A 23,582-nucleotide genomic window follows, 5' to 3' on the forward strand; every position below is an offset into this window, starting at 1 on the left:
AGCTATTGAAGCATATTTGAATAAACTGGCCTGGTAGCAGCTCTAGTAGCTAATCCAAGATGTGTGACAACTGCTTTATCTTTAGAAATAGGGGCTTCAACATGCAACTAAATCAAATAATTTACGCTCTTAGAGAAAGAAAAGAGAAATCTTCATATTTTTTCTGCCTAGAGATCAATATTTGCTGTACTTCCTGTGGAATTGGGCTCCATAGGAAGTACAACGAGAAGGGCACACCCCTCCAAATTGTGCGTATGATTGCAGGGAGACAGGAAAGTTGTGTTCTTCAAGCAGCAGTTCTAAAGAGCATTCTGTTTATGTTAAAAAGAAAAGAAGGAGAAAAAAATCACAAACAGTGTTTTTTTATTTTTATTTTGACAATACATGTCAGCATGAATATTAAAAAACAACTTCTGGCTTCAGAGCCCACTTTTCCTAATTTGCTCAAATCCCGGCAATCTGTTGGGTGGGCTGATTTATTCATTTTTTTCTAAGGGTGTTTAACAAGTTTATACATTTAATATAAGATGTTACTACTTCATTATTAAGCCATTTAGTGATTGCATAGTTAGAAAAGGAAACATTTGATGTTCATCCAACTTTAGATGACAGCTGGTTTTCTTTTTTTTTTTTAATCTCTGCATCAGGGAGTTAACCAGATGATTTTAAGGCGTCCTTAGAAACCGGTTGTAAACATGAAAGCACACTTGGCATCTGATTGGATAAACCATCTGTACTTAATAACCATGGACCGCTTTCTGTGTTTATACAACACTGGTCCAATTGTGGAAACCCTATTCACACAGCAATTCTTAGTGTGTGCAGCTCTTTGTTCTGTTAAACACACACCAGTGAAAGCATCCGGGTCGGTTCGTGGCCCACGGACACTTGACATGTTGACAGGGGAAGCAGCTGACCCCTCTGACAACTGGATGACTCCATCATCTAATGTTGACACTGAGAGGATGTTTCCAACAGAGCAACTTCTGTTGCTTTCCATTTTGTCTTCGTCAGGAGCAGCAGCTTATTTAGATCCTTTATATTTATCCCAGCACTGATTCTTGACTGATACCAAAGGAGCAAAATATGAAAATGTGCTCAGCTGTAACGTCTCATATTCATGTACCTTCTACACTTTGTTTCAAAGTGTTTTTCCACTTAGTTTGAGTATATTTACTAAGTCTCTGTTTTAGCCATACCTGGATGCAGACTTGTGACTGAAGATTATAACAATAAGAAAGGAGTGAGCAACATGTTAATGTTTTGCAATTTTGCAGCCAAAAATAAAAAATAATAAAAATCAGTAGCACTTTATTTGATGGGGTATGCATAAGACTGACAATTAAACATGACATAACACACGTCATGAAGATGAAGGAGTTTTCATGAATGTTTTACGACTGTTGTCATGAAGTGTCATTTGGTAAATAATGACACTTTTAATGTAAAACTGCATTAAAAGTGCATTAAAAGTGTCAAATTTGCATTATTCTGTAAATAATGACATCTTTAATGCAAAGTTGCATTAAAACTTGCATTAATAATCCATTACAATTGTCAACTTTGCATTACAAGTGTTCAATATTTACCGAATGACACTTCATGACAACAGTCGTAAAACATTGATGAAAACTCCTTCGTCTTCATAACAGGTGTTATGTCATGTTTATATAAAGTTAAATTAAGTGTCACCACAAAATCTTATGACATAGCAAGTAACAAAGACCAACTTTATGCACTTAAATACTTCTTTTAACATTCTGCTGTTCTTTGATTCAATTTGACACAATAAGAGCTCTGAGAATAGACGATGATTTGCTTCTCTCTGCTCCCTCATTGCAAATGGCTTGAGTTAATTTTTTAACTGATGCTTTGATCATGATTAAATACAAACATAAACAAATACGCTCTTGTTGCTTCACTCCATCAGTGATTCAAACCGGCAGCCGAACCTTAATTAGTGCAGGTGTTTGATCCTTCAGTTCCCTCTCTATGCATCTGAGCTGATATATGTTTAATATAACTGAGGATGTTGTTGCATTTTTTTATTGCAGATTCTGATTGCATCATTTATTGTTATATACACAGCGTTTTTCAGTTTTTATCATTTCTCTCACCACACGCATATTCCCACTGTAAAGGTCTGAATATATACAAATGCCTTGCACGCATTAAAAGTCATCTATCATCAGGCGTGGTCAGGAAGCGAGTGCGGCGCTGCTTTGATTGTGTCGAATAAAAGATGTGAGCCGGCTGAGCTCGACTGTCAGACTGACACGAGGGCGCCTGTCTTTATCTTCTAACCCACTGGGGCTCATTAACTCAGCCTGTTTACAAAGAGCGAAAGACCTCCAGGGGCTAATAATCACAGCCTACAACACCATTACAAAGAGGCTCACTGCACTGAAATAAAGCTCACCGCATCCTTTCTTTCCTTGGAAAGCCTTGCTGTCAATGCGCATATATTTTCTGCACCCTGAATCCGAGGAATTTGTTTTCTGTTGCCAGACCAGTACTTTCTAGGCGTATCCCATGTCAACAGCAGTTTAATGAGGTCCCTAATATTTTTGGGTAAAAGTATTTTATGTTTTGTTTTTATGTTTTCTGTTTTAATTAGTACATTTTCATAATTCTTTATTAAGTTTATTGTCTATAGGATTGTTGGTATGTTTGTAGTGTAAGCTGTACTTCATAAACATGTCTGCCTAGCAAAATTTTACTTTTAACGTTGAACTTCAAACATCTGGCTTCATTGTGGAATATTTCTTTAAAAAAAATTTACTTCTTCAAACTCAAGAAACATTTGGGCATCTCAGTAACTCATAACACACAGATATGAATATCTCAGGTAATTGATGATTTTATAGTCCCTAGACTTTTATATTAGAAGCTATTGAATAAAGATCTTATGTCATAGTCTAATTTTCTGAGAACTTTAATTTTGTATTTTTTTTTTAGATAAAGACCATAAAAGAAGCGAGGTAGACACTTGAAACAAGTTGAATGTAATGAATCTATATGATGGATGGGCTTCAAGTTTTCGGATGCGTTACTGAAATAAATTACATTTTTGGTGATATTTAAATTTGTTGCGATGGTATTTAATTATTCTTTGCTCTCAAGGAATTGGAAGTTTGCACAAGCTTCAGTTTTCCTCTCTCATGTGAGGAAAAAGGACAGAACAGAAAGAAACCAGCAAATAAACACTGCTGATCCCTGCTTATTTAAAACAAACAAAAACGCTGTTTCAGCACAACTTATTAAAGTTTTTTTTTCTTTTGGAAGAGCTGAAAACTTTCAGCTTGTCCTACATCATATTCTCCTGTGTTTCATGTTTGCTTTTCATTTTCATCCACTCATCTCTTTCCCCGTTGTTTGCCCTCTCTGCCCTCCACCCCTTCCACGATTTCTTCTTTAGATCTGAGTTTCCAGACAGCAGCTCGCATTCTTGCAGCTCCTGCTGTTGATGCCCTCAACGTAATGAAAGACCTCAGTCAGAACTTTCCCACCAAAGCCAGGTACAGCAGAAATTAACACACGTCCAAGCTGAGTTTGTATATATACTGATAAGTTCTGGGTTTTATTTTTTTGTTTGTTTTTTGTTTTTTTCCTTCCAGGTCCATCACAAAAACTGTGGTCAAGTCTGAAATCCGCAAAGAGATTGAGGAGAACCAAAAGGTATCCATTTTTTATCCATGTTTGATCTTTTATTCTCTTTTCTAGATACATCAGACATTTTTGATGACATTTCATCAGATGTTCTTCGACCTATCAGTTCCAATTTTGATCTGATCTTTCTTTTTTTTTATTATTCTGAAAAGATTTTTTTTGCCATGAATTATACCATATAAGAAAGATAAATGGACTATAGGTTGGGACTGTTTTTAATTGAACAAGAGATGAAGAAATTACGAGATTTTACCTACCAATGCATCAAAATATGTTTCCAACCTTGCAAACCTTTTGATTTTTAATTTGCTCATTAAAACTCACGATGTGCATGATTTCTGTTTCATATAAGGAGTAAAAAACCTCCCATTTTTTCCCCATATTTATTTGTCACTAATTCATTACATTCAGAAGTATTTAAATAAAATTAGAGTGGAGATCAGGCTATTCCTGGGTGACACCAGTTTTAAAATGTTCTTTGGGATTTTACCAATTCAAATCTATTTTTTGCAAAGAACTTTAACACATAGAAGATAAAAGGGTGCCGCAGGTTCTTTGATTGTAGTAGTTTTGAATCTATCAAACCGTATGTCTCTAACCTTTACTAAAATATATCTAAACTCAAAATAGGACATTAAGGCACATCCTGTTTGTTGATTCGTTCAGTTCTGAGAAACAAAATCTGCAAGATTTTTGTTTCCCCATCCCATTTCGTGCCTCAAACAAATGTCTCTTCCTGGAGTTTCAGGAAAAGGGATAGAGTATCTGATAATCTGTCTGGCACTTTCATATGTGTCTTAAGGGGACTTCAGTGGTCACTACTTTAAAAAAAATCATTACATTTATAATAAGTTTGATAACTTGCGTAAAAGGATGAGTTTCTTTATTGCCTTATTCTTCAAGACTTGAATAAATATTGTGAGCTAAAGGTTTCGTTCACTCCAAAGCAAAACTAGATGTTAAGTTGAGATGGGTACAAAGAAAGACTGATCTAAAATCCAAAGGACTTGCAATGTCTCTATTGAAGCTGTTGCGTGCTATATTGACTATTAAAAAGTAGCAAGTGCCTTCTGAACCTTTTTTTTGCGTCTGTGAATAAAAACTGTGTTAGGAGCTATTTTTCGCCTCCAATTTGCACACATTTGGTGCTTGGGGGATCCTGATTGTGAGGAAAAAACCTGCCTGCAGTGCTCATTTTCACTTTGATGAGAGCTTTTATAAAGCAATCCAATTAAAGGAAAATATTGCTGCAGGTTTTTTTTTTTATTCCACAAAGCATGGAGGTATATCTGGCTTTATTTTCTTAGACTAGAAGGTTTTTTAAATAATACTTCAACGCTAGATGAATTTAAACCAACATCTAATTGCTTCAAAACATTTCAGCATTTTGATGTCTTCCTCTTCCTCCCATGCTATTGATCTGTCTGTGTTCTGTGAACTAAGTAGGAAGTGCTCTGCAAAAGTATTCAGACCCCTTGACTTTTTCCCATTACAAAAATATTAAATGTAGCATGAAACAAATGCTGCTAGTCCACCTTATTTGCTTTTGCTGCTTTAAATCTGGGATGAGAGACGTTGGAGTCGGAGAATATGATCCTTGCCTGTCAAAGTCTGGGCCGAAATCCATTTATGAATCAGGAACTTATCAGTTGTGCTACTCGGTACCCGGTACTGAGTTTGAGGTACTGTACAAAGAAGATTGTTCAAAACTTTAAATCTCTTGAAATTTGATCAAGACATTGTCTAAAAAACGTGCAGCAAAAGCTTATTCTGTAATTATTAATTACTGAATACAAATGCAATTCAAACATATAAAACTCAGGGTCATGAATACATTTGTGAGGCGCTGCAGTTAGTTGATGCATTTGTTCTAAAAACCTTACTGCAGTTATTTTTGTGGGAAAAAGAAATGTCGCTTAGTTGACACATCAAAAAGGCAGAAGTTCTGCTCCATTTTAGTTAAATTTAAGTCAACTTTCGAATATTTGCACTTGGTAAAATCTTGTGCTTTGCTTTTGAAGCACAACATATTAAAATCAGATTCTTAGCTCCTTTTGATTAGACTTCTTTTTTACATTTTTTTGTTTTTGACCTCACAGCCTGCAGCCTCGAGCAGAGAGGTCCTCAGCCCTCCCGGCTTCAGCCTGCAGGAAAATATCTCAAAACGAGAGCTGCTCCTCCTGTGGCTGTTTGTTCTCGTCTCCTTTTGTTGTGTGATAAATTGCGAACAGCATCTGACTTCAAAAACCTTTCAGTTTTAGACAATGTGTTTGGCTTAGTCCCGTTAATAACGGAATAGGTAACCATCCCCCTTTTTTTTTCCTGTCGATGCTGTTTCACTCCCTCTCTCTGCCTCCTCACGCCTCCCGACTCCCGGCGCTCTTCTCACATTATCGCGGCGCGCAGAAGACAGGAGTTTGGGTCGCCGGCGGGGGTTTTTCAGACAGACGTCCTAATTACTGAATCGTTGATTCATTCAGCAGGCGCAGTGCGTCCTGCGGCAAGAAATGATTATTGATTGGAGCGCTTTGGACACCAACACTTGCTTCCAGACACTTCTTTCTGTCACACACACACATAGACACCCCGACACACACAGTTTAACCGGGATGAGCAATATTTGTGTTAATCATGTCTTGTTGTAATTGCAGTGTCTGAAGTGTGATTAATCTGATGTCTTTGTGTTTCTGTAATGAGATTTGACTGCACCAGAATGACTTGGAGCTCTCCCTTTTCCTCCTCAGACACACAAACAACTCACAGCTCCTCCTAGCCACGCAGCCAGTCACACACCTTTTCTCCCCCCTAATAATTAGATTTGTTTAGCGTGGGCTCGGACTGCTCGAAACTCACTGAACAGAGCTGTCAGAGCTCGTTTGGAGCCGTCAGCCTGCCTCGTTATTGCTCCAGAATGGCCGTTGCATCTAGTTTACAGTATAATTGACTGTGCAAAGGGAGGTTTTTGACGTTACATGATGCAAACGGCTCTGCTGGTGTGAGACGAGGAGTTTCGGGGTTTGATGTAACCAGGCCATTTAGTCACTTTTGACATTTCTCCCTGTAGTATTTCAAAGGAACACTGGGATTGCAGCCTGGAGACTCAGCTCTGTTCATCAACGGGCTGCATATAGATCTGGACACACAAGACATCTTCAGGTATAAACACGCACTGAGACGACTGGCTGTAACACCAGCTCGGATAACAAGTGTTTACTGCATTAACGTCAGTCAACAGAGAAGGAAATTTTTGTTAATATGATATATTTTAATTAACTGATAATATTCAGATTCAGAAAAGGTTTTATGTGATTGACCAACACAAAGTGGTGCATAAGTTTGAACTAGAAGGAAAATTACATACGTTGTTAGACATCTTTTTTTTTTTTACCCCTCCAGGGGGTCTTTTGTGGGCTCTAGTGTCCTTTATATGGCAGTAGGCTGACAGGAAACGGGGAAGGAGAGGGGGGAAGACATGCGGCAAATATCGTCAGGTCCGGGAGTCGAACCCGCGATGGCCGCGTCGAGACTCAAGGCCTCCAAATATGGGTCGCGCTAACCGCTACGCCACCACGGCATGCCCAGAAATCTTTTTATTGACAGATGACGATCTGAAAAGTGTGGAGTGCATTTGTGTTCAGCCACTGTAAATACTTGGCTGATGGTGGTATGTTTCCATCAGCTTTGCACAGGTCTGACTTTGACTTTGAGGCCTGCAGAGAGGATCATCAGGGCTGACCTTCACTCCATCTAACATTTCTGCAGACACCACACATTCTGGACACAAACGTTTACTTTCATGTCGGCGCTACAGAGCGCTCTTCTCAAAAAAAAACAACACCCTCCACAGAGACGGCTTCTTCCCCCTGGCAGTTACTCTTAATGAGTCCCCAGATCGATACCATGAATATTTCCATAATTCAACCTCTTTTCTAAACATTGCATATACAAATATTTACAAAACTATTATTTTTATTTACCTTTTTTATTCTTTATATTTAAAATGTCTTTGCTGAAAACAAAGTGGAACCGAATGTTTTCCCACAAGCCTGGCAATTTAAGCTGATTTTGATCTGGAGTCAGAGATGTTTGTCCGTTTTTCTTGGCTTAACGGCTCCGGCTGTGTAATAATCACAGATTGGATGGAGAGTTTTGGCACTACTTTATCCCCAACCTGCCTGATAAGTTTCTTTTTCTTCTTTTCTCTCATTCCTTTAGATTTTATTTTGGAGTGTTGGAGTAATAACCGTTCGATACATATGCATTTTGTACTCTTCAGTTTTTATTTATATAAAACGTATTATTTTTTTGTTGGTCTGTCATATTAAATCAAGTTTTATTAATAATCAAATTAAGTCTCTGTATGTTGTTTTTTAGTTTATCTGAAGAAGTGACAATAATCAGCCATGCAGATGTCAGTTACTCTTTTATTTTAGAATTCAAAGCAGCTGTGAAGTAGCAGAGACAGGCGTATTTCTTGGTCAGATGACTTTGATCTGACCTCTAATTGTCGCCTTCAGTGTGCTGGACGTGCTCCGCAGTGAAGCGAGGGTTATGGAGGGTCTGCGCTCCCTTCTCATCGAGACGCCCTACATCCACGACATTCTGAAACTCAACGTCCAGCCGTCCGACTCTGATTACGCCGTTGATATTCGCAACCCTGCCATCTGCGTAAGATCAAGAAATTTCTCTTTTCTAGGAAATGTTCACCTCTATTTTGTTTGCCACTGGTTTTGACTTATTTATTGGCAACTTTTTGCAAATTTTTTTCTTCCTCAATTAATTGCTTCCCCCGTTTCAGTGGATTAACAACCTGGAGACGGACCACAGGTACAGCTCATGGCCCTATAATGTCCAGGAGCTGCTCAGACCAACCTTCCCCGGAGTCATCAGGCAAATCCGCAAGAACTTCCACAATCTCGTAAGATCACTATTGGGTAATTGGCATTCGAGTGAGTCTGCTTAAAGCTGAACCAGGGTGAAAAGAAATGGTTTGCTTGTTTTGCAGGTGATCATTGTGGATCCGACCCAGGAGAACGCTGCTGAACTTCTGAGCGTGGCAGAGATGTTTTATGCCAACAACATCCCACTCAGGTTGGTTTTTGTGCCAGGAAGAAAAATGTAGACTGTAAACCTCATTTAATCCAGTTTCACCAGGTCTCGACAGGTCAAATTGTTTCTTAATTGTTCCAAAAAATGATAATTCATGTAGGACATGCCTTCAATGTTAAATGTTCAGCGTTTAATTTTATGACGTAGAATCGGACTGGTATTTGTGGTGTCTGACGAAGACGACATAGACGGCATGCAGGACGCAGGCGTAGCTCTGGTCCGAGCCTACAACTACATCACTGATGAGGTGAACAGTCACAGCGCTTTCGAAGCCGTCGTCTCGGTAAGTAAAGCCTGCGGACACGAGCCTGTTGCCATGTTACCACCACCGTGTCCTGTTCCTCTTCCCTTCTGCTCATCCTGTTGCCCTTCCTGCCGTCTGTAGATGTTTAACCGTGTGACGATTGGTGGAAAGCTAAGTGTTGGAGATGTTGTTAAAGTGCTGGAGAAGAGATTTCCCTATGTGGAGGTCAGCAGCGTCCTTGGAGCCGATTCGAGCTACGACAACAACAGGAAGGTAAATGCAACAGAATTTGGCTTCACTAAATACGGACGCTGTCTTTTGACACCAAATAATTTTCAATTCAATGAAATTATATGTGTAATCTAAATTACTAGTTCTGGTCTGATACTTTTTTTTGTCACTTTATGCCATTAGCAATATACTTCCTTGCTGTTTTTATTGTAATGCAAATGCAATCAGATTTCCATTTTGTTTCACTCTGGTTTTAACAATTTTTTAAACCAAAATAGTGACAAACTCTAAATTTAAAGCAGTAATTAAATAAAAACAGATTCTGGTTTTGTCTTGGTTACTAAGATGGAAATTACCAAATGTTATTTGGATTTTACTTCTGCTTTTAGATCACTAATGAGGCGCAAACTAAATTTTTCCCTGCAGGAAGGGAAGGCGTACTATGAGCAAACAGGAGTGGGCCCGTTGCCCGTGGTGATGTACAACGGGATCCCTTACCAGCGTGAGCAACTGGACCCTGATGAACTGGAAACCATCACAATGCAAAAAATCCTGGAAACCACGTCTTTTTACCAGAGAGCAGTCTACTTGGTGAGTTGCAGGACAGTTAAATAATGTTGTTACATAGTCAGCATGGATGTATTTACAAATACAAACCAAACTTTTTAGATTTTAGTGTGTAAAACTATTTGAAGTTTTATAAGAAATTTTCCTTGTTCACAAGTTTGTAGCACTTTGTGTTGGTATATTGGATAAAATCTCCCCAAAATACATGATGATATTGTTGTAACAATGGGACTAAAAAATGTGACCAAATGGGAAAGAAGATAAAAGCTCTTAATATTTTTGTAAGGCGCTGAATTTTCTAATTTTTACTTTTATGTTGAGTTTGTGAAACTCAACATAATCTCATCAAAAAGGAGCTCGATACCAATCTTTAATTCCAGTACAGTGAGTGTTTTGATGTTAGACTTTTTTCTCTCTCTGCTTAAACTGACATCAAATAAATCTATTTAAAAAGAAAAGAAAAGAAAAAGGTCAGAAAGTCTTTAGATGGTTTTATGTTGTTTATAAATCCAAAGTTTTACTTCTTTTGGAGATTTAGTCATAAGATAAATTTTGTGTTTGGCATGCAGCATGTGTAAGCACCATCTGTCATATTTCCTCTTTTAAAATTATCCCATCATTCCCCTGAGCCAAGTGTTTATTTAAAAGGGGATTCTCAGGCGCAGACATGCACTGAGCTGAATTTAGCAGTTGTTCTGATCAACAGGGTGTTAGTCATAATTTTCTTCTAAACCTAAACTTCCAGAAGAAAAAACTTAAATAAATGCAGCAGATACGTTGTTTGTTAGTTTTGTTGCTGTGGCTTTCGGCCTGGAAAGTCTGCAGAAAAGTAGATGATGCATCACTGTCAGCTCTGCAGCAGCAGTGAAGAATGTCCTCACTAACTCATAGCTTTCACATCCTAACTCCAATTTGTAAACTCTCTCGCAGGGTGAGCTGGCCACAGATCACGACGTCGTCGACTTCATCATGAACCAGCCCAACGTTGTTCCTCGCATTAACTCCAGAGTGTTGTCAACCAGCAGAACCTACCTGGACTTGTCCAATACGAGTGAGTTGACAATAAAATGCAACATTGTTATACCCAGTGGTGGGAATTGGCACTAATTACTGGGTAAACAATTTGAACAAAACAGTGTTTGGTTTCTAAAAATGACCTGAGCTGCTGCAAGTCTGCTGCAAACGGCAATATGAAAAGAAGAATTGCTATTCTCCCAAGATGCCGTCGACACAGCAATTTATGTAACCTGTGTTGCGACACTATTAACATCGATGAAATGTGTGAATGTTAAGTTCACATCCTTGTACAGAGCTGTCCTTGGACTGTTGTTAGCTAAAATTTCTAATGAAACCTTGCAAAATTCAGGTTGTTTTTTCAAATTGCTGAAATTTCCACTCTTCAGCTACAATATTATAAAAACATTTTAAATAAATTTTACCCTGGTAAAACATGTTAGTCTGAAAATAAAGACTTTTGGGAAAATAAGCCAGATTTAATTGGAACTTGAAGTAAACACATGTGGTATACTGTTACATTTACAGACCAAATGTACATTTTAATTTCCACCTCTGTTATTATCCTATAGTAGTATTGTGTATTTGCTTTGCATTTTAGTAGGCTGCGAAGATTTGCTTTAAGTAAAAAACAATCCATCATCACCTCTGTATGCATCAAATACTGTAGCATTTGCTAATTTAAGATGCCGTCGATTTGGAGTTGGAATATATACTGAACATATGCACCACTTCTGCAAGATTTCTCTACAAGTGCAAGTCGGATATTGCACTAAGGACCTGGTTATAATGCAATGTTATGCTGGTGATTTGTCTGCTCTGAAGAAGATTCACTTTAAGCATACTAAATGTAAAATACAAAGTGTAGAACATTGATGTTCTACGATGATCGTCTGACCATCCCTAGACGAAAAATGCTTTAATAACAAAAACCTTTTAATTGACAATGTTGGAAAATAAGAGTAAATGTCTCACAACATCATGCGTTTTGTTAATGGAGACCCATATTATTTTCTATTTGAGCTAAAACTCAATACTTATTCATGAAGATGTGCAAGTTCAATTCTACTGTTTTGACATGGTTTTCTTCAAGCTCTTTTTCATTTTGGAAGTTTACAGCATCTATGATCCTTAGTCTGCTCTCTGCAAAATAGGTGGTTGTTGTTTGCTTTTTGTGTTCTTGTAAAATGTTCAATTTTCGTCTTTGACTTTCCGTCCGTTTTTTTCCACTTTTTGCAGACAACTACTTTATTGACGATTACGCTCGTTTCTCCACTTTGGACTCAAAGGAGAAGAGCACGGCTGTAGCCAACAGCATGAACTACATGACTAAGAAAGGTAAGAGCAAAAAGCAACAAACTATCACCTTATATATGTTGTTCTACTGAAGAAAAGTGAGCCATCTTGAAGCCTAAACTCCTATTTGTTCTGCTGTCTTGTCCTCCTCCACTCCATATTTCTGTGTTAACATTTTCCCTGCATCAGGGATGGCCGCCACCAACAGCCATGGTAAAATCCCCTTTGTTCTCCACATTATTCCCTCTCCTAGCTCAATTGCTCTTTTATTCTGTCAACCACAATGCTGGCATTCTTTCAGTATTACTCCTCCATCTGCAATGCATCTCTCAGAGGACAGTGGTGACTAATGATGCATGTGAAAATTGTGCCCGAGTATTAAAATGTGTTTATACAAGTGCCAGCGGTCTAACATTTACTTCTAACACTCAGAAAAAAATGCATGACAGTTTATGCAGTAGCTGCATGTGAATTTATAAAGTCCAGTGACAATTTCTAGCAAAAATATAATTCATAAGTCTTCTCCTGTTTGGTTCTTACTGCTATAGAGTAGCTACTAATACATAGAATAAACTGAGGTCTCTCTTTGACGTTATGAGTTGATCTGTATAGACAAGACGCCTCATGTCACAAAAAGCAGCAGAAAGAACTAATAAAAACAAGCTTCTTTAATAATATATGAGGCTAGTTGTTAAAAATGTTTTTTACTGTAATTTCCTGACTATGAGCCCCCCTGAATGTAAGCTGCACCCATTAACTTTGAAAAGAAAAATTTAGATAGTTCTAGTAAGGATCCTTAAAATGGCTTAAAATTAATTATCCCTTTAATGCAGTAGCATAATCTCACACACAAAAAATATAGAGAAGTTCCATTTTTATGTGAAGTACATTTACTTTGGGGGTTTTCTAAAAATCCCTGCAAAATAAATGGAAATGAGGCTTTTTGGTTTATACTTTTGTAGGTTGGTTTGGTAGATTATAATTTCTGGAAACTTAAAAAACAGTATTCCTGAGCTATTTTTTTTCTTGGGCTATAAGGAAATAAGTCTAAGATATAGACTTATTTCCCTTTCATGCAAAGGTTGATGGTATAAGAAGTTTAGAAAAGAGATCAGTACTGTGTATGGGTGCATCCCTTAGGAGAAAGACAATAGAAACAGAGAGAAACAATAGAAAAACTTTAAACTTTCATTCTGTACTAAAGCCAGAGAGTAAAGACATGGCTTTAGATGAGGCTTAAAAACATTGACAGCCGGACCCTGCCTGATATGTGGGACAGTTTAGAGGCTTCAACTCCAAAGACACGATCATCTCCGCGGACCAACCCAGACCTTCCTGCAGCTAACGGCAATCAGTAGATCCAAGGGATCCTGATGGCGCACGAGGTCAGCCGCATACCCAGCAGCCTTTCTGTTTTCCGCTTCGTAGGTCAACAGTAAAACTTGAAAATCAATTCCGAAGGGAACTGGGAGTTTGAGAAGAGATGCAACTATGTGTTTAAACTGTTTAGTTTGTGTCAGAAGACGAGCTGCTTCTAGACGTTTGTAGCATCTCTCAGTGTGAGATTATGCTACAGATAAATCTTCGCCAGTGATGCCAGGAAATAAGGCACCACATACCATTCTTCCTAGAAGATCGATTTCAGACTGGCTTAAAGCATTTTATTTATTTATTTTTTTTGCTTCCCAGATGACGGATACATCCGCCCTGTGACTTTCTGGGTAGTCGGAGACTTTGATAAGCCCTCAGGACGTCAGCTGCTTTACGATGCCATCAGACACATGGTGAGAAATGCTATAAAAACAATCTGATTATAAAACTATGATGTGCTGCGAAATATTTTGAAGATGATTTTAGTCAGAAAGAAATCACTGATTCATTGGAGAAAGGCATCCAGAGGAACAATTGGAAATAGCATTGTGACATTAATTAAGGGTATGTCAGGGTTTTCACACACCATAAATGTCAAAACTAAACTTTGCTCACTTGCCTGCTCCATAAGAAAACCAGCAACAACGTCCGACTGGGGATGATCAACAACCCGTCGTCGGATCCATCTGCAGAAACTAGCCGCGTTGCCAGAGCGATCTGGTCTGTCATGCAGACGCAGTCGGCCAATAATGCCAAGAACTTCATCACCAAGATGTCAAAGGAGGAAACGGCAGAGGCCCTGGAGAAGGGCGTGGACGTCGGAGAGTTTGCCGTCGGGGTGAGTTGTTGAGTTTCTCCGGTTACATCTGAATTACTGACAAAATACTTTTGGGGTGTCAGTTTCTTATTTGATCATTTTTCCTCCTTCAGGGAATGGATTTGTCGTTGTTCAAAAGTGCTTATGAGGGTCCCAAATTTGACTTCCTGCTCTCCCACGCTGCCTACTGCCGAGACGTGCTCAAACTGAAGAAAGGACAGAGAGCGGTCATCAGCAACGGAAGGGTACATCCGTCGTTTCTCCCGGTTGACCGACCTTTACACCTGTGCTAAAATGAAAGCAGTGTAAAGTTAGTAATGGCTGCAGATTCTTTCTTTCATGCCGTTTGTCGTTCTTGTTCCTTCTCAGATTATCGGGCCGCTGGAGGAGAACGAGGTGTTCAACCAGGACGACTTCTTGCTTCTGGAGAACATCATCCTGAAAACATCAGGGGAGCGCATCAAAAGCAAAGTCCAGCAGTTTGAGATGGAGGAGGACAGGTATTTAATTTTATTTCCCAAAGGTTTTCAGGCTCCATAAGAACTTCCACAGATGAACTTTCCGTCTGAAGTAACCCTGCGTCTCTCTCAGGGCCAGCGACCTCGTGATGAAGGTGGATGCTCTGCTGTCCTCTCAGCCCAAAGGCGAATCCAGGATAGAGTACGGCTTTTCAGACGATCGCCACAGGTACGTCTGGAGCGCTCAACATCACTTACCACTTCTGAAGGTTTTGTTTTTCATTGGGGTCGCTTAGCTTGTTTTAAAGGGATAGATTCAGTGAAGTCCATTTGGAGAACAGCAGAATCTTTTTGTTTACTTCACTCGATCATCGGTCTCGTATTTGTCGGCAGCGCCGTAAAGATCCGTCCCAAGGAGGGAGACGTGTACTTTGATGTCGTTGCCGTGGTGGATCCAGTAACGAGAGACGCACAGAAACTGGCTCCTCTTTTATCGGTAGGTTTGGACTCTGTTATTGGACTGGATGAGCCGTCGTTGTCCGTCCAGCTAACGACCGTCCTCTGTCCTGTCGCTAACCTGTTTCCCCTCTATCATGTCTCCGTGTTTCACTCTGAAGGTTCTGAAGCAGCTCGTAAACGTCAACCTGAGGGTTTTCATGAACTGCCAGTCAAAACTGTCAGATATGCCTCTAAAAAGGTAAAAAACACAACAGACTTCTTTTTATGTTTTTACGTTTGAATCGGATATCAATAAGTGCTACATTTGTCCAACATTTGACTCAGATGTCTGTAAAACCTGAGGTAATTCAGGTTTAGATAAAAGGTTATTCATTCAGTCAAAGGAACACATATTCTTTCTTTCCTTTTTGTACAATTTTGAGCTGCTTTGTGTTTGTCTGTTACATGAAATCACAATTAAATGGCATTTGTTGAGACGGAGTGCATTGTCTGCAGTTTTTACCGCTACGTGTTGGAGCCAGAGGTGGCGTTCCAGCCCGACGCGTCGTTCTCCCCGGGACCCATGGCCAAGTTCCTGGACATGCCTCAGTCTCCGCTCTTCACCCTGAACCTCAACACCCCCGAGAGCTGGATGGTGGAGTCTGTGCGCACCCGCTACGATCTCGATAACATCTACCTGGAGGAGGTGATGACGGTTTCAGCTGGAAAATGTAGTTTTAATTCAGATTTTCCTCTGTTTACCCCTGCAACTGTAGGTTCATTTTTTTTTCTTTTTCACATTTTAAAACAGACAACTTCAATCTAACTTTAGATGAAGTTCCAAACAAAGCCTGACAAACTCTGTGGAAAACTTTTTGATGAAACTGAGGCGAATCTTAAGTTTTCGACTGACGGCTCTCTGCTGTCCAAAGAGGTCGTGACCTCCCCTTGGATTCCCTTTCTTAAAGTTTCTGCCTTTCTGCTTCAGAGTTTGAACAACAGTCCTCCTCTCCATAAAATAAACATCGTCAGTCAGCTTTGGAGTCATTACTAATGCATGTTGCCGGGGCGTGCTGGACTGTAAACTGAGCTTGGCTGCACCCCTGTGGCTGCAGGTGGAGAACATCGTGGCGGCCGAGTACGAGCTGGAGCACCTGCTGCTGGAGGGCCACTGTTTCGACGTCAGTTCGGGTCAGCCTCCGCGAGGCCTTCAGTTCACTCTGGGGACCGCCGCCGAGCCCGTCATCGTGGATACCATCGTCATGGCAAACTTGGTAAGAGGATCCCCATCGTGTTGGTGCTCCCACGCAGTCAGGAGAAGTCTGGAGTTTTATTTCAGCGTTTTCCTGGTGGGATAATAATTAATAAAGTATGAATTATGGAAAAATATTTGTGTTTTCAGGATTTATTTGCACTAACTTTGTCTAAATATGGCGTCCGGCTCTTTACACTTTCTAGTTTATGTCCTTCCTTCCGCTTTCCATTTTTTAATTCCTTTCTTTTTTCCTTCCTTCCTTTCTCTCTGCTTTCCTTCCTTCCTTCAATTTTTTATTTGTCCTTTTTTTCTTATGTTTTTCCTTTTTCCTTCCTTCTTTACTTTCTTCTTTCCTTTGTACCTTATTTCCTTCTTTCCTCATTTCTTTTGTTGTTTCCTTCCTTCCTTCTGTCTTATGTTCCTCCTTTCCTTTCTTCATTTCCTCCTTCCTTACTTTCTTCCTTCCTTCTCTTCTTCCTTTCTTCTTATGTTCCTCCTTTTTTCCTTCCTTCTTCCCTCCTTCCTTCCTAGTGCCCTTACTTTAATTCTTCCTTGTATCTTTGCTTCCTCCAATGCTTCCTCAATTCCTTCTTTTTCTTCAGAAATATCTGTAGTAATTGTTGAAATAAACAAAGATGACTAAAAATCCTAGAAAGTTTAGTCAGGACGGTTCAGATGTGCTGTAACATTTCACTAAAATTGGTTTTTGATCTGGTTTCCAGGGCTACTTTCAGCTCAAAGCCAACCCCGGCGCCTGGATGCTGAAGCTGAGGCAAGGACGGTCCGATGAAATCTACAAGGTTTACAGGTGAGGCTGATCACGTGTTTTCCTTCTCCTCCCCCAGCGCTGAAAGGCGTTCATGTTTTAATTCAGTCGTCTGCCGTCTCGTACTCATAAGTTTGATGTTTTTCGTCCGCAGCCACGACGGCACAGATTCCCCGTCGGACTCGGATGACATTATTGTGGTGTTGAACAATTTCAAGAGTCGAATCATTAAAGTGAAGGTCAGTTCATCTCTGATGCGTGGCACCAACCTGCCCCCAGAGCCCCACTAGAGTCAGAGTAGCAGCTCGTTACAAAAAGCTTTAAATTCAAAGGTTTTACTTATCAGAACATAATTATGGTCTCTGTGCTGACATTCAGTAAATAGATTGACTTGATCCACTGCTATTGTCCTTCTGAGTGAATGTAGAGCAGCCTTTACACCCTTTATGTTGTTACCATAAGGAGAAAAGCCTGAGTTTATTATCTGTCAAGTGGGTTTGATTCCTCCGTCAGTGTTTAACACTTTCCACCGCCAAGCTTCTCCCTCTGGAGAGAGACGAGATGTTCCTGCCTTAATACCTCCAGAACGCTAAGAGCCAGAAAAGCTTCACACCCTAAAATTCATCACCATAAATATGTAAAAACACAGTAATAATCAGTCTAATTCAGACACCCACTCTGGGCCAGTTTAAGACTTTATTTGGCTTCAGATTACAGTCGAGTTTTTCCATTAAGCGGCCCAGTTCGGGCCAAGCCTCAGAGACAGAAGCCTTTACTTCTGACTTTGTGATATTCTTATGTGACTGGATGAGAATAAACTTATTTCATCATGTTTGGCAGTAATGTATTTTTGTCTAACTCTAATGACATCCTATAAAACATTTGAGTGTTTCTTGATTGCTTCTCTTAAATTACATCCACTAACACCTTCTGAATGTTAAAATAATTTTTTTTGTTGTTTTTTTTCCTGTTCAGGTTCAGAAGAAGCCCGACAAATTTAACGAGGAGCTGCTGAGTGATGGAACGGAGGAAAACGACTCCGGCTTTTGGAAATCTCTGGCCAGGTACCGCTCGGGTTTATGCACTTATTTCATTTTTCTAACATATTTAATGTAAATGAAGCTGGATCAGAAACTAAACCATCTGGGTGCCTTTGAAATATAACACATTTTTCGTCAGTATTTTTCTTTGTATTCTGCCTTAATGTCTCGTAATAGTGGAGTAAACTCGGCTGGTTTGTTTCGTGTTTGCAGAGGCTTTACTGGCGGAGGGAAAACTGAGGAGCCGAAGCAGGAGAAAGACGACGTGATCAACATTTTCTCTGTGGCTTCAGGGCATCTGTACGAGAGGTTCCTCAGGTGGGGATTAAATACTCCTAAAAGTCCCATCAAAGTTGACACTTTTTAAATTCCTCGGCACACAAAGGCAGCGTTGATCCTGGTTCCTCTTTTTTATTTATTTTTTTATTTTAGCCAGCATCCTCGTCACCATTCTCTTCTTCTTCTCTCCCAGGATCATGATGCTGTCAGTCCTAAAGAACACCAAAACCCCCGTCAAGTTCTGGTTCCTGAAGAACTACCTGTCTCCGACTTTCAAGGTAGGATTTGTCCTCCCTCCGTTTGTAGAGGAGGAAGACCGACTGGGATTTGTTCTGGACGCCTTCTGTTTCAGCTGCAGTTGGTTTAAAACTCGAGCAGGAGTGAAATAATTAGAGACTCCTATTGTTTTCTGAATCTGGTCTCTCCTGTTATAGGCATCGATAACTCCTTCATAGTTTTCAAAAGTCTGGAAAGTTATTTTTCTTTTCTTAATCCTGGCAGACATGAGTTTGTTGAACGAAAATCAGAATTTGTCAAAAATCTAGATTTATTCACCGTGTGTCTTTCCTCCCTTCCTTTCTTCCTAGTCTGCTTCCTTCTTTCCCACCTTCTCTTTCCTTCCATTTTAGTGTCTTACGTCTCTTTTGTTTTTTCTATTTTGACATTTCTTTTTCCTTTTCTCCTTCCTTCCCTAACTCTGTGCCTTTCCTCCTTTTCTCTTCTGTCCTTCCTTCATTCTGTCTTAGTCTCCTTCCTTTTTACCTTCCTTGTTCATCCTGTGTTGTCACCTTCTTTCCTCATTGATGCCTCTGTCCTTTCTTCATTTCTTTCTTTTTTTTTGTTTTCTTTTTTTGTTTTTTCATTTTCATTCTTTCGTACTTTCTTCTGCCTTTGGTCCTTTCTTTCTTTAGATGAAACATCTGGCATAAATTCCTGGTGAACTTTTTTAATTTCTATTTTAAAATTAAACAAATGACCGATAGCTGTTGGACTGTACAATGACTCAAATCCTGTATTTTCATGTAGTTAGCGATTTCATATCTTTCCCTCTGCAGGAGTTCATCCCCCACATGGCGAAGCAGTATGGTTTCCAGTATGAACTGGTCCAGTACAAGTGGCCACGCTGGTTGCACCAGCAGACGGAGAAGCAGAGGATCATCTGGGGCTACAAGATCCTCTTCCTGGACGTTCTGTTTCCTCTCGCTGTGGATAAGATCTTGTTTGTGGACGCAGACCAGGTTCGCTCCGTCCGTTCTCTACGACTACAAGAAGAAACGATGCATGTTTTCATCGCAGTATTAGCTTTTTTAAAACACAAAATCTCGGGGGTGCTGTGGTGGCCAGGGGCAAAACACGACCCACTTGCTTTGTTATCCCACGTTATGTTGGGATATTTTATATATTGCATTAGGGGCTCAGATTACAATGCATAGAAATGACCTTAGACCTTAGTCGTCATGGCGGTGGTCGCAGGTTCGATTCCTGGCCTGGCGACATTTATTGCATGTCTTCACCCTTTCTCATTACCCTGTTTCCTGTCTAACTACTTTCAAATAAAGGCCAACAAAAACCTTAAAAAAACAACAACAACAAAAAGCCAACATAAAAACTCAGAGATTTTTAGTGCATTTTTTGTTTATAGTTATGTCGTAACCTAGACTAGTTAATAACGAGTCCGCTCCATAACCCTGACCTGCTTCCCGTCAGATCGTGCGAACAGACCTGAAGGAGCTGCGGGACTTTGACCTGGAGGGCGCTCCGTACGGCTACACGCCGTTCTGCGACAGCCGCAGGGAGATGGACGGCTATCGCTTCTGGAAGTCCGGCTACTGGGCGAGCCACCTCGCCGGGCGCAAGTACCACATCAGGTGCTTCAGCTCAACGATCGCCCACAGACTCGTTTATAAAACACCTTGCTAAAAAAGAACTCTTGGAATGTTTTTGGTCTTAATTAGAAATGTAAAAAAAAAAAAAAATTCTATTGTGTGAATATTTTTGTAAGCGACTGTTCTCTTGGATGCTCTTGCTTTCTTGCACATATCCTTGTTAAAGTGGCGTGTGCTCCACAGCGCCCTCTACGTGGTCGACTTGAAGAAGTTCAGGAAGATCGCTGCGGGAGACCGCCTCAGAGGACAGTACCAGGGACTCAGCCAAGACCCCAACAGCCTGTCCAACCTGGACCAGGTCTCTGTTTGCTGCCCTGCAATCCTCTTTATGTCTCCTGACCGTAGCGTTTCACTTTTACACAATACTGCTTCCATTTAGCGTTTTGCTTAAAAAGGTTGAGAGGAACATTTATGACCCATCCAAATGTGGCTGCATCTCAAAGCGTCAGAGGTGTTTTTTTTTAGTCAGACTCTGGTTCTGCACGGAGTATTAGGGCCACGCTAAGAAAATAAAAAGAAATAAAATAAAGAGAAGAAAGTTGTACAAGAATAAAGTCAAAATACAATAACTTTATTCTCAAAATACTACTGAATTTATTCTAATTTTATTTCAGCTTTATTCTTGTAATATTATGACTTTATTCTTGTAATATTGTAACTTCTTTTTTGTTCTTTTGTCTCTTTACTGCCAATGGTTAAAGCCATTTCCTGTGGCCAGAAGCTTTGACGTACCTCATCATGATGTTTAAATATTGCTCCATGTTTTCCTGTTTTAGCGCCGCTTTGTAACAGGTTCCTGTGTTTTCCAGGATCTTCCCAACAACATGATCCACCAGGTTCCCATCAAGTCTCTGCCTCAGGAGTGGCTGTGGTGTGAGACCTGGTGTGACGACGGCTCCAAAACGACAGCGAAGACGATAGATTTGGTAATGATGTTTGTGTCCAACAAGCGTAACACGTTTTCTGCTGCATGTCCCAGAAGCCACTAGAGGGCGCTAATGGTTGAGGAAGAAGTGAAAATGGAGCAGGAATCTGCAATCTTTACAGCCTGAAGAGCTATTTTTTGTCCTCAGTCTGGCTAAATAAAACTCGTTTAGAGCCACTAAACTAAAATATGTTTACTAAAAGGTTACTTTAAATTTAAATCTACTGGTGGACTGACTAATTTTGTTCTGAATTGTCTGTAAATATGATAATTTGTGCAAATTATATTACATTGCCAACATATGTACACACATTAATAATGGTGGCATAAATGTTGGAAAAAAGTATTTTTCCTAACAGTACTATTATTTAAATATACAAAAATGAAAAAAGGCAGTTGCTATAAGTCATAACACTCATAATAATAATAATAATAATAGATATGCAAATTAATGCTACATGATTGGTTAAAGTCCTTAATGATAAGTTATTAACATATGTAATAAAATTCCAATCACACTAAACAATTAGCAGAAGAAATGCTGATATAATACCCATAATAGTAGCTGTGGTACTTTTGTAAATGTAAAATAATAATGTCAGAAAAGGTAAATGGAGCATAAAAATAATATACTAATGGTTAGATACAATATATTTAAATTTTGCCATAATGGAGGTTAAACCCAGTAAACACATCTTTTGAATTATATTTTAATAACTTCCAGAAGATGTAACTATTTTAAGGAACGTTTTACTTCCTGCTGGTCTATAATTGGGTTTTGGTTTTTCCCAATCAGTGCAACAATCCAATGACGAAGGAGCCCAAGCTGCAGGCAGCGGTGAGGATCGTAGCGGAGTGGACGGACTACGACAAGGAGATCAAACGCTTCCAGACGTCCAGAGCGCGGGACGGGACGAGACACTCGACGGGTCAGCAGCGGGTCACAGGTACAGAACCTCCTCAGCCGACGAGTTCTGCATCCGAACAGTCGACCGCCTCCGTTCTGATGACCCTCTGCTTCTCTCCTCTGGTCAGATCCTCACATAGAGCTGTGAAAATCCACAGAGACCTGGACTGTAAAGAATGGGCTCGGTGGAGAGCTTCCTGCTGACGGAACCGACCACAAACTGGTTCACACAGATTTCTGGTTTTTTTATGTATATGTGGGGAACACAAACACACACGGCAGGAATGTACTTTGTGTTTTCTTTTCTGTATTGGATGTTTGCACTGATTTCAGGTCTAACTGTGGTGGAAGCTCAACAGGAACAGAACTTGATATTCGTCCTCTGAGTCTGGGATGATGACTGAGACGGTTTTTAGTAACAAGGTACAGGGGAGGCTTGGGGATAATGGTTGGTGTCATGAAGGGAAATTATGTATAAAAATAAGAGTAAAAAATGTCATTCCTCATGCTAAGTCTTGATTAAATGAGTTCCTGCATTTTTTTTTTTCCACACGAAAATCTTTTTTTTTTTGCCAGTTCAAGTAGAAATGCAACATTTGATTAATAGATGTTTCTACAATTAGGTGGTTCGCCACCTCATAGAGAAGGACCGCAAAACTCTTGACATTAGTTTGGATACGATTTGTCTGCATGATGGCAGCATCTGGCTGAAGGAAATCATGCATTTCTCTGCAAGGGTCCAAGTGTTATCTTTCTGTTCGGGTCATATTTAATTCATTCAGGATGAATTTTTGTTTAATAACTCGAGCCATCAGAACACAAATCCCCCGAAAACTGGAAGCTTTCAGACTTTTATTGTGATCCATTTGAAAAAAGGTTTTACAAAAGGTAACATTCAATTTTTACATCAATTCTTTTTAAAAAATTACTTAAAATAAGGTTTTGATACAACAAACTCGGCTAACTAAAGTAATGGCTTCTATAAACACGGTGAAAATAAGATAATATACATGTAAAATGAATGCTACAAACATGACAAACTGAAGAAAGGATTACATTAAATAAAAAAAAAATAAAAGTCAAATGGCGTGATTGCTTTTTTTTGTTTTCTTTCCTTTTCGAACGACATCTGGCCAGAGTTGGCATCGGAGCAGTTATTGCGAAAAGTCGTTCCACATGATGCCGAAGCGCCAGATGACAAACCTGCTGCTTATTGTTCCCCCACCCCCTTCCTCACATGGCAACATTTCTCCTTCACAAGCTATGATCGTCGTCATGAGGGCTCTGCTTTAGATAACACCCAGATTAGT

General features: G+C 39.7%; 1 protein-coding gene across 2 annotated transcripts in view; it reads left to right on the forward strand.

The window, feature by feature from the left end:
- The window catches only part of uggt1 (UDP-glucose glycoprotein glucosyltransferase 1), a 31,887-nt gene extending 8,531 nt beyond the window's left edge, over positions 1-23,356 (forward strand). The window contains exons 10-41 of one of the 2 annotated variants that reach the window (XM_028000210.1): positions 3,419-3,518; positions 3,618-3,678; positions 6,734-6,825; positions 8,187-8,337; positions 8,468-8,587; positions 8,675-8,760; positions 8,926-9,061; positions 9,164-9,295; positions 9,680-9,844; positions 10,751-10,871; positions 12,074-12,172; positions 12,320-12,343; positions 13,820-13,914; positions 14,133-14,339; positions 14,432-14,563; positions 14,688-14,818; positions 14,910-15,005; positions 15,170-15,272; positions 15,394-15,473; positions 15,731-15,920; positions 16,330-16,488; positions 17,192-17,277; positions 17,390-17,474; positions 18,211-18,299; positions 18,489-18,593; positions 18,748-18,832; positions 19,610-19,792; positions 20,262-20,422; positions 20,624-20,738; positions 21,250-21,366; positions 22,162-22,312; positions 22,401-23,356. In XM_028000210.1, the coding sequence (XP_027856011.1) occupies positions 3,419-3,518; positions 3,618-3,678; positions 6,734-6,825; positions 8,187-8,337; positions 8,468-8,587; positions 8,675-8,760; positions 8,926-9,061; positions 9,164-9,295; positions 9,680-9,844; positions 10,751-10,871; positions 12,074-12,172; positions 12,320-12,343; positions 13,820-13,914; positions 14,133-14,339; positions 14,432-14,563; positions 14,688-14,818; positions 14,910-15,005; positions 15,170-15,272; positions 15,394-15,473; positions 15,731-15,920; positions 16,330-16,488; positions 17,192-17,277; positions 17,390-17,474; positions 18,211-18,299; positions 18,489-18,593; positions 18,748-18,832; positions 19,610-19,792; positions 20,262-20,422; positions 20,624-20,738; positions 21,250-21,366; positions 22,162-22,312; positions 22,401-22,420 (3,677 nt within the window). In that variant the 3' untranslated portion in view covers positions 22,421-23,356. The remainder of the gene's footprint in view (positions 1-3,418; positions 3,519-3,617; positions 3,679-6,733; positions 6,826-8,186; positions 8,338-8,467; positions 8,588-8,674; positions 8,761-8,925; positions 9,062-9,163; positions 9,296-9,679; positions 9,845-10,750; positions 10,872-12,073; positions 12,173-12,319; positions 12,344-13,819; positions 13,915-14,132; positions 14,340-14,431; positions 14,564-14,687; positions 14,819-14,909; positions 15,006-15,169; positions 15,273-15,393; positions 15,474-15,730; positions 15,921-16,329; positions 16,489-17,191; positions 17,278-17,389; positions 17,475-18,210; positions 18,300-18,488; positions 18,594-18,747; positions 18,833-19,609; positions 19,793-20,261; positions 20,423-20,623; positions 20,739-21,249; positions 21,367-22,161; positions 22,313-22,400) is intronic. The other variant, XM_028000211.1, reaches the window with a different exon arrangement.
- Positions 23,357-23,582: the final 226 nt, after the last annotated feature.

Source organism: Xiphophorus couchianus, chromosome 19 (genome assembly GCF_001444195.1).
Source record: "Xiphophorus couchianus chromosome 19, X_couchianus-1.0, whole genome shotgun sequence".
Lineage (NCBI taxonomy): Eukaryota > Metazoa > Chordata > Actinopteri > Cyprinodontiformes > Poeciliidae > Xiphophorus > Xiphophorus couchianus.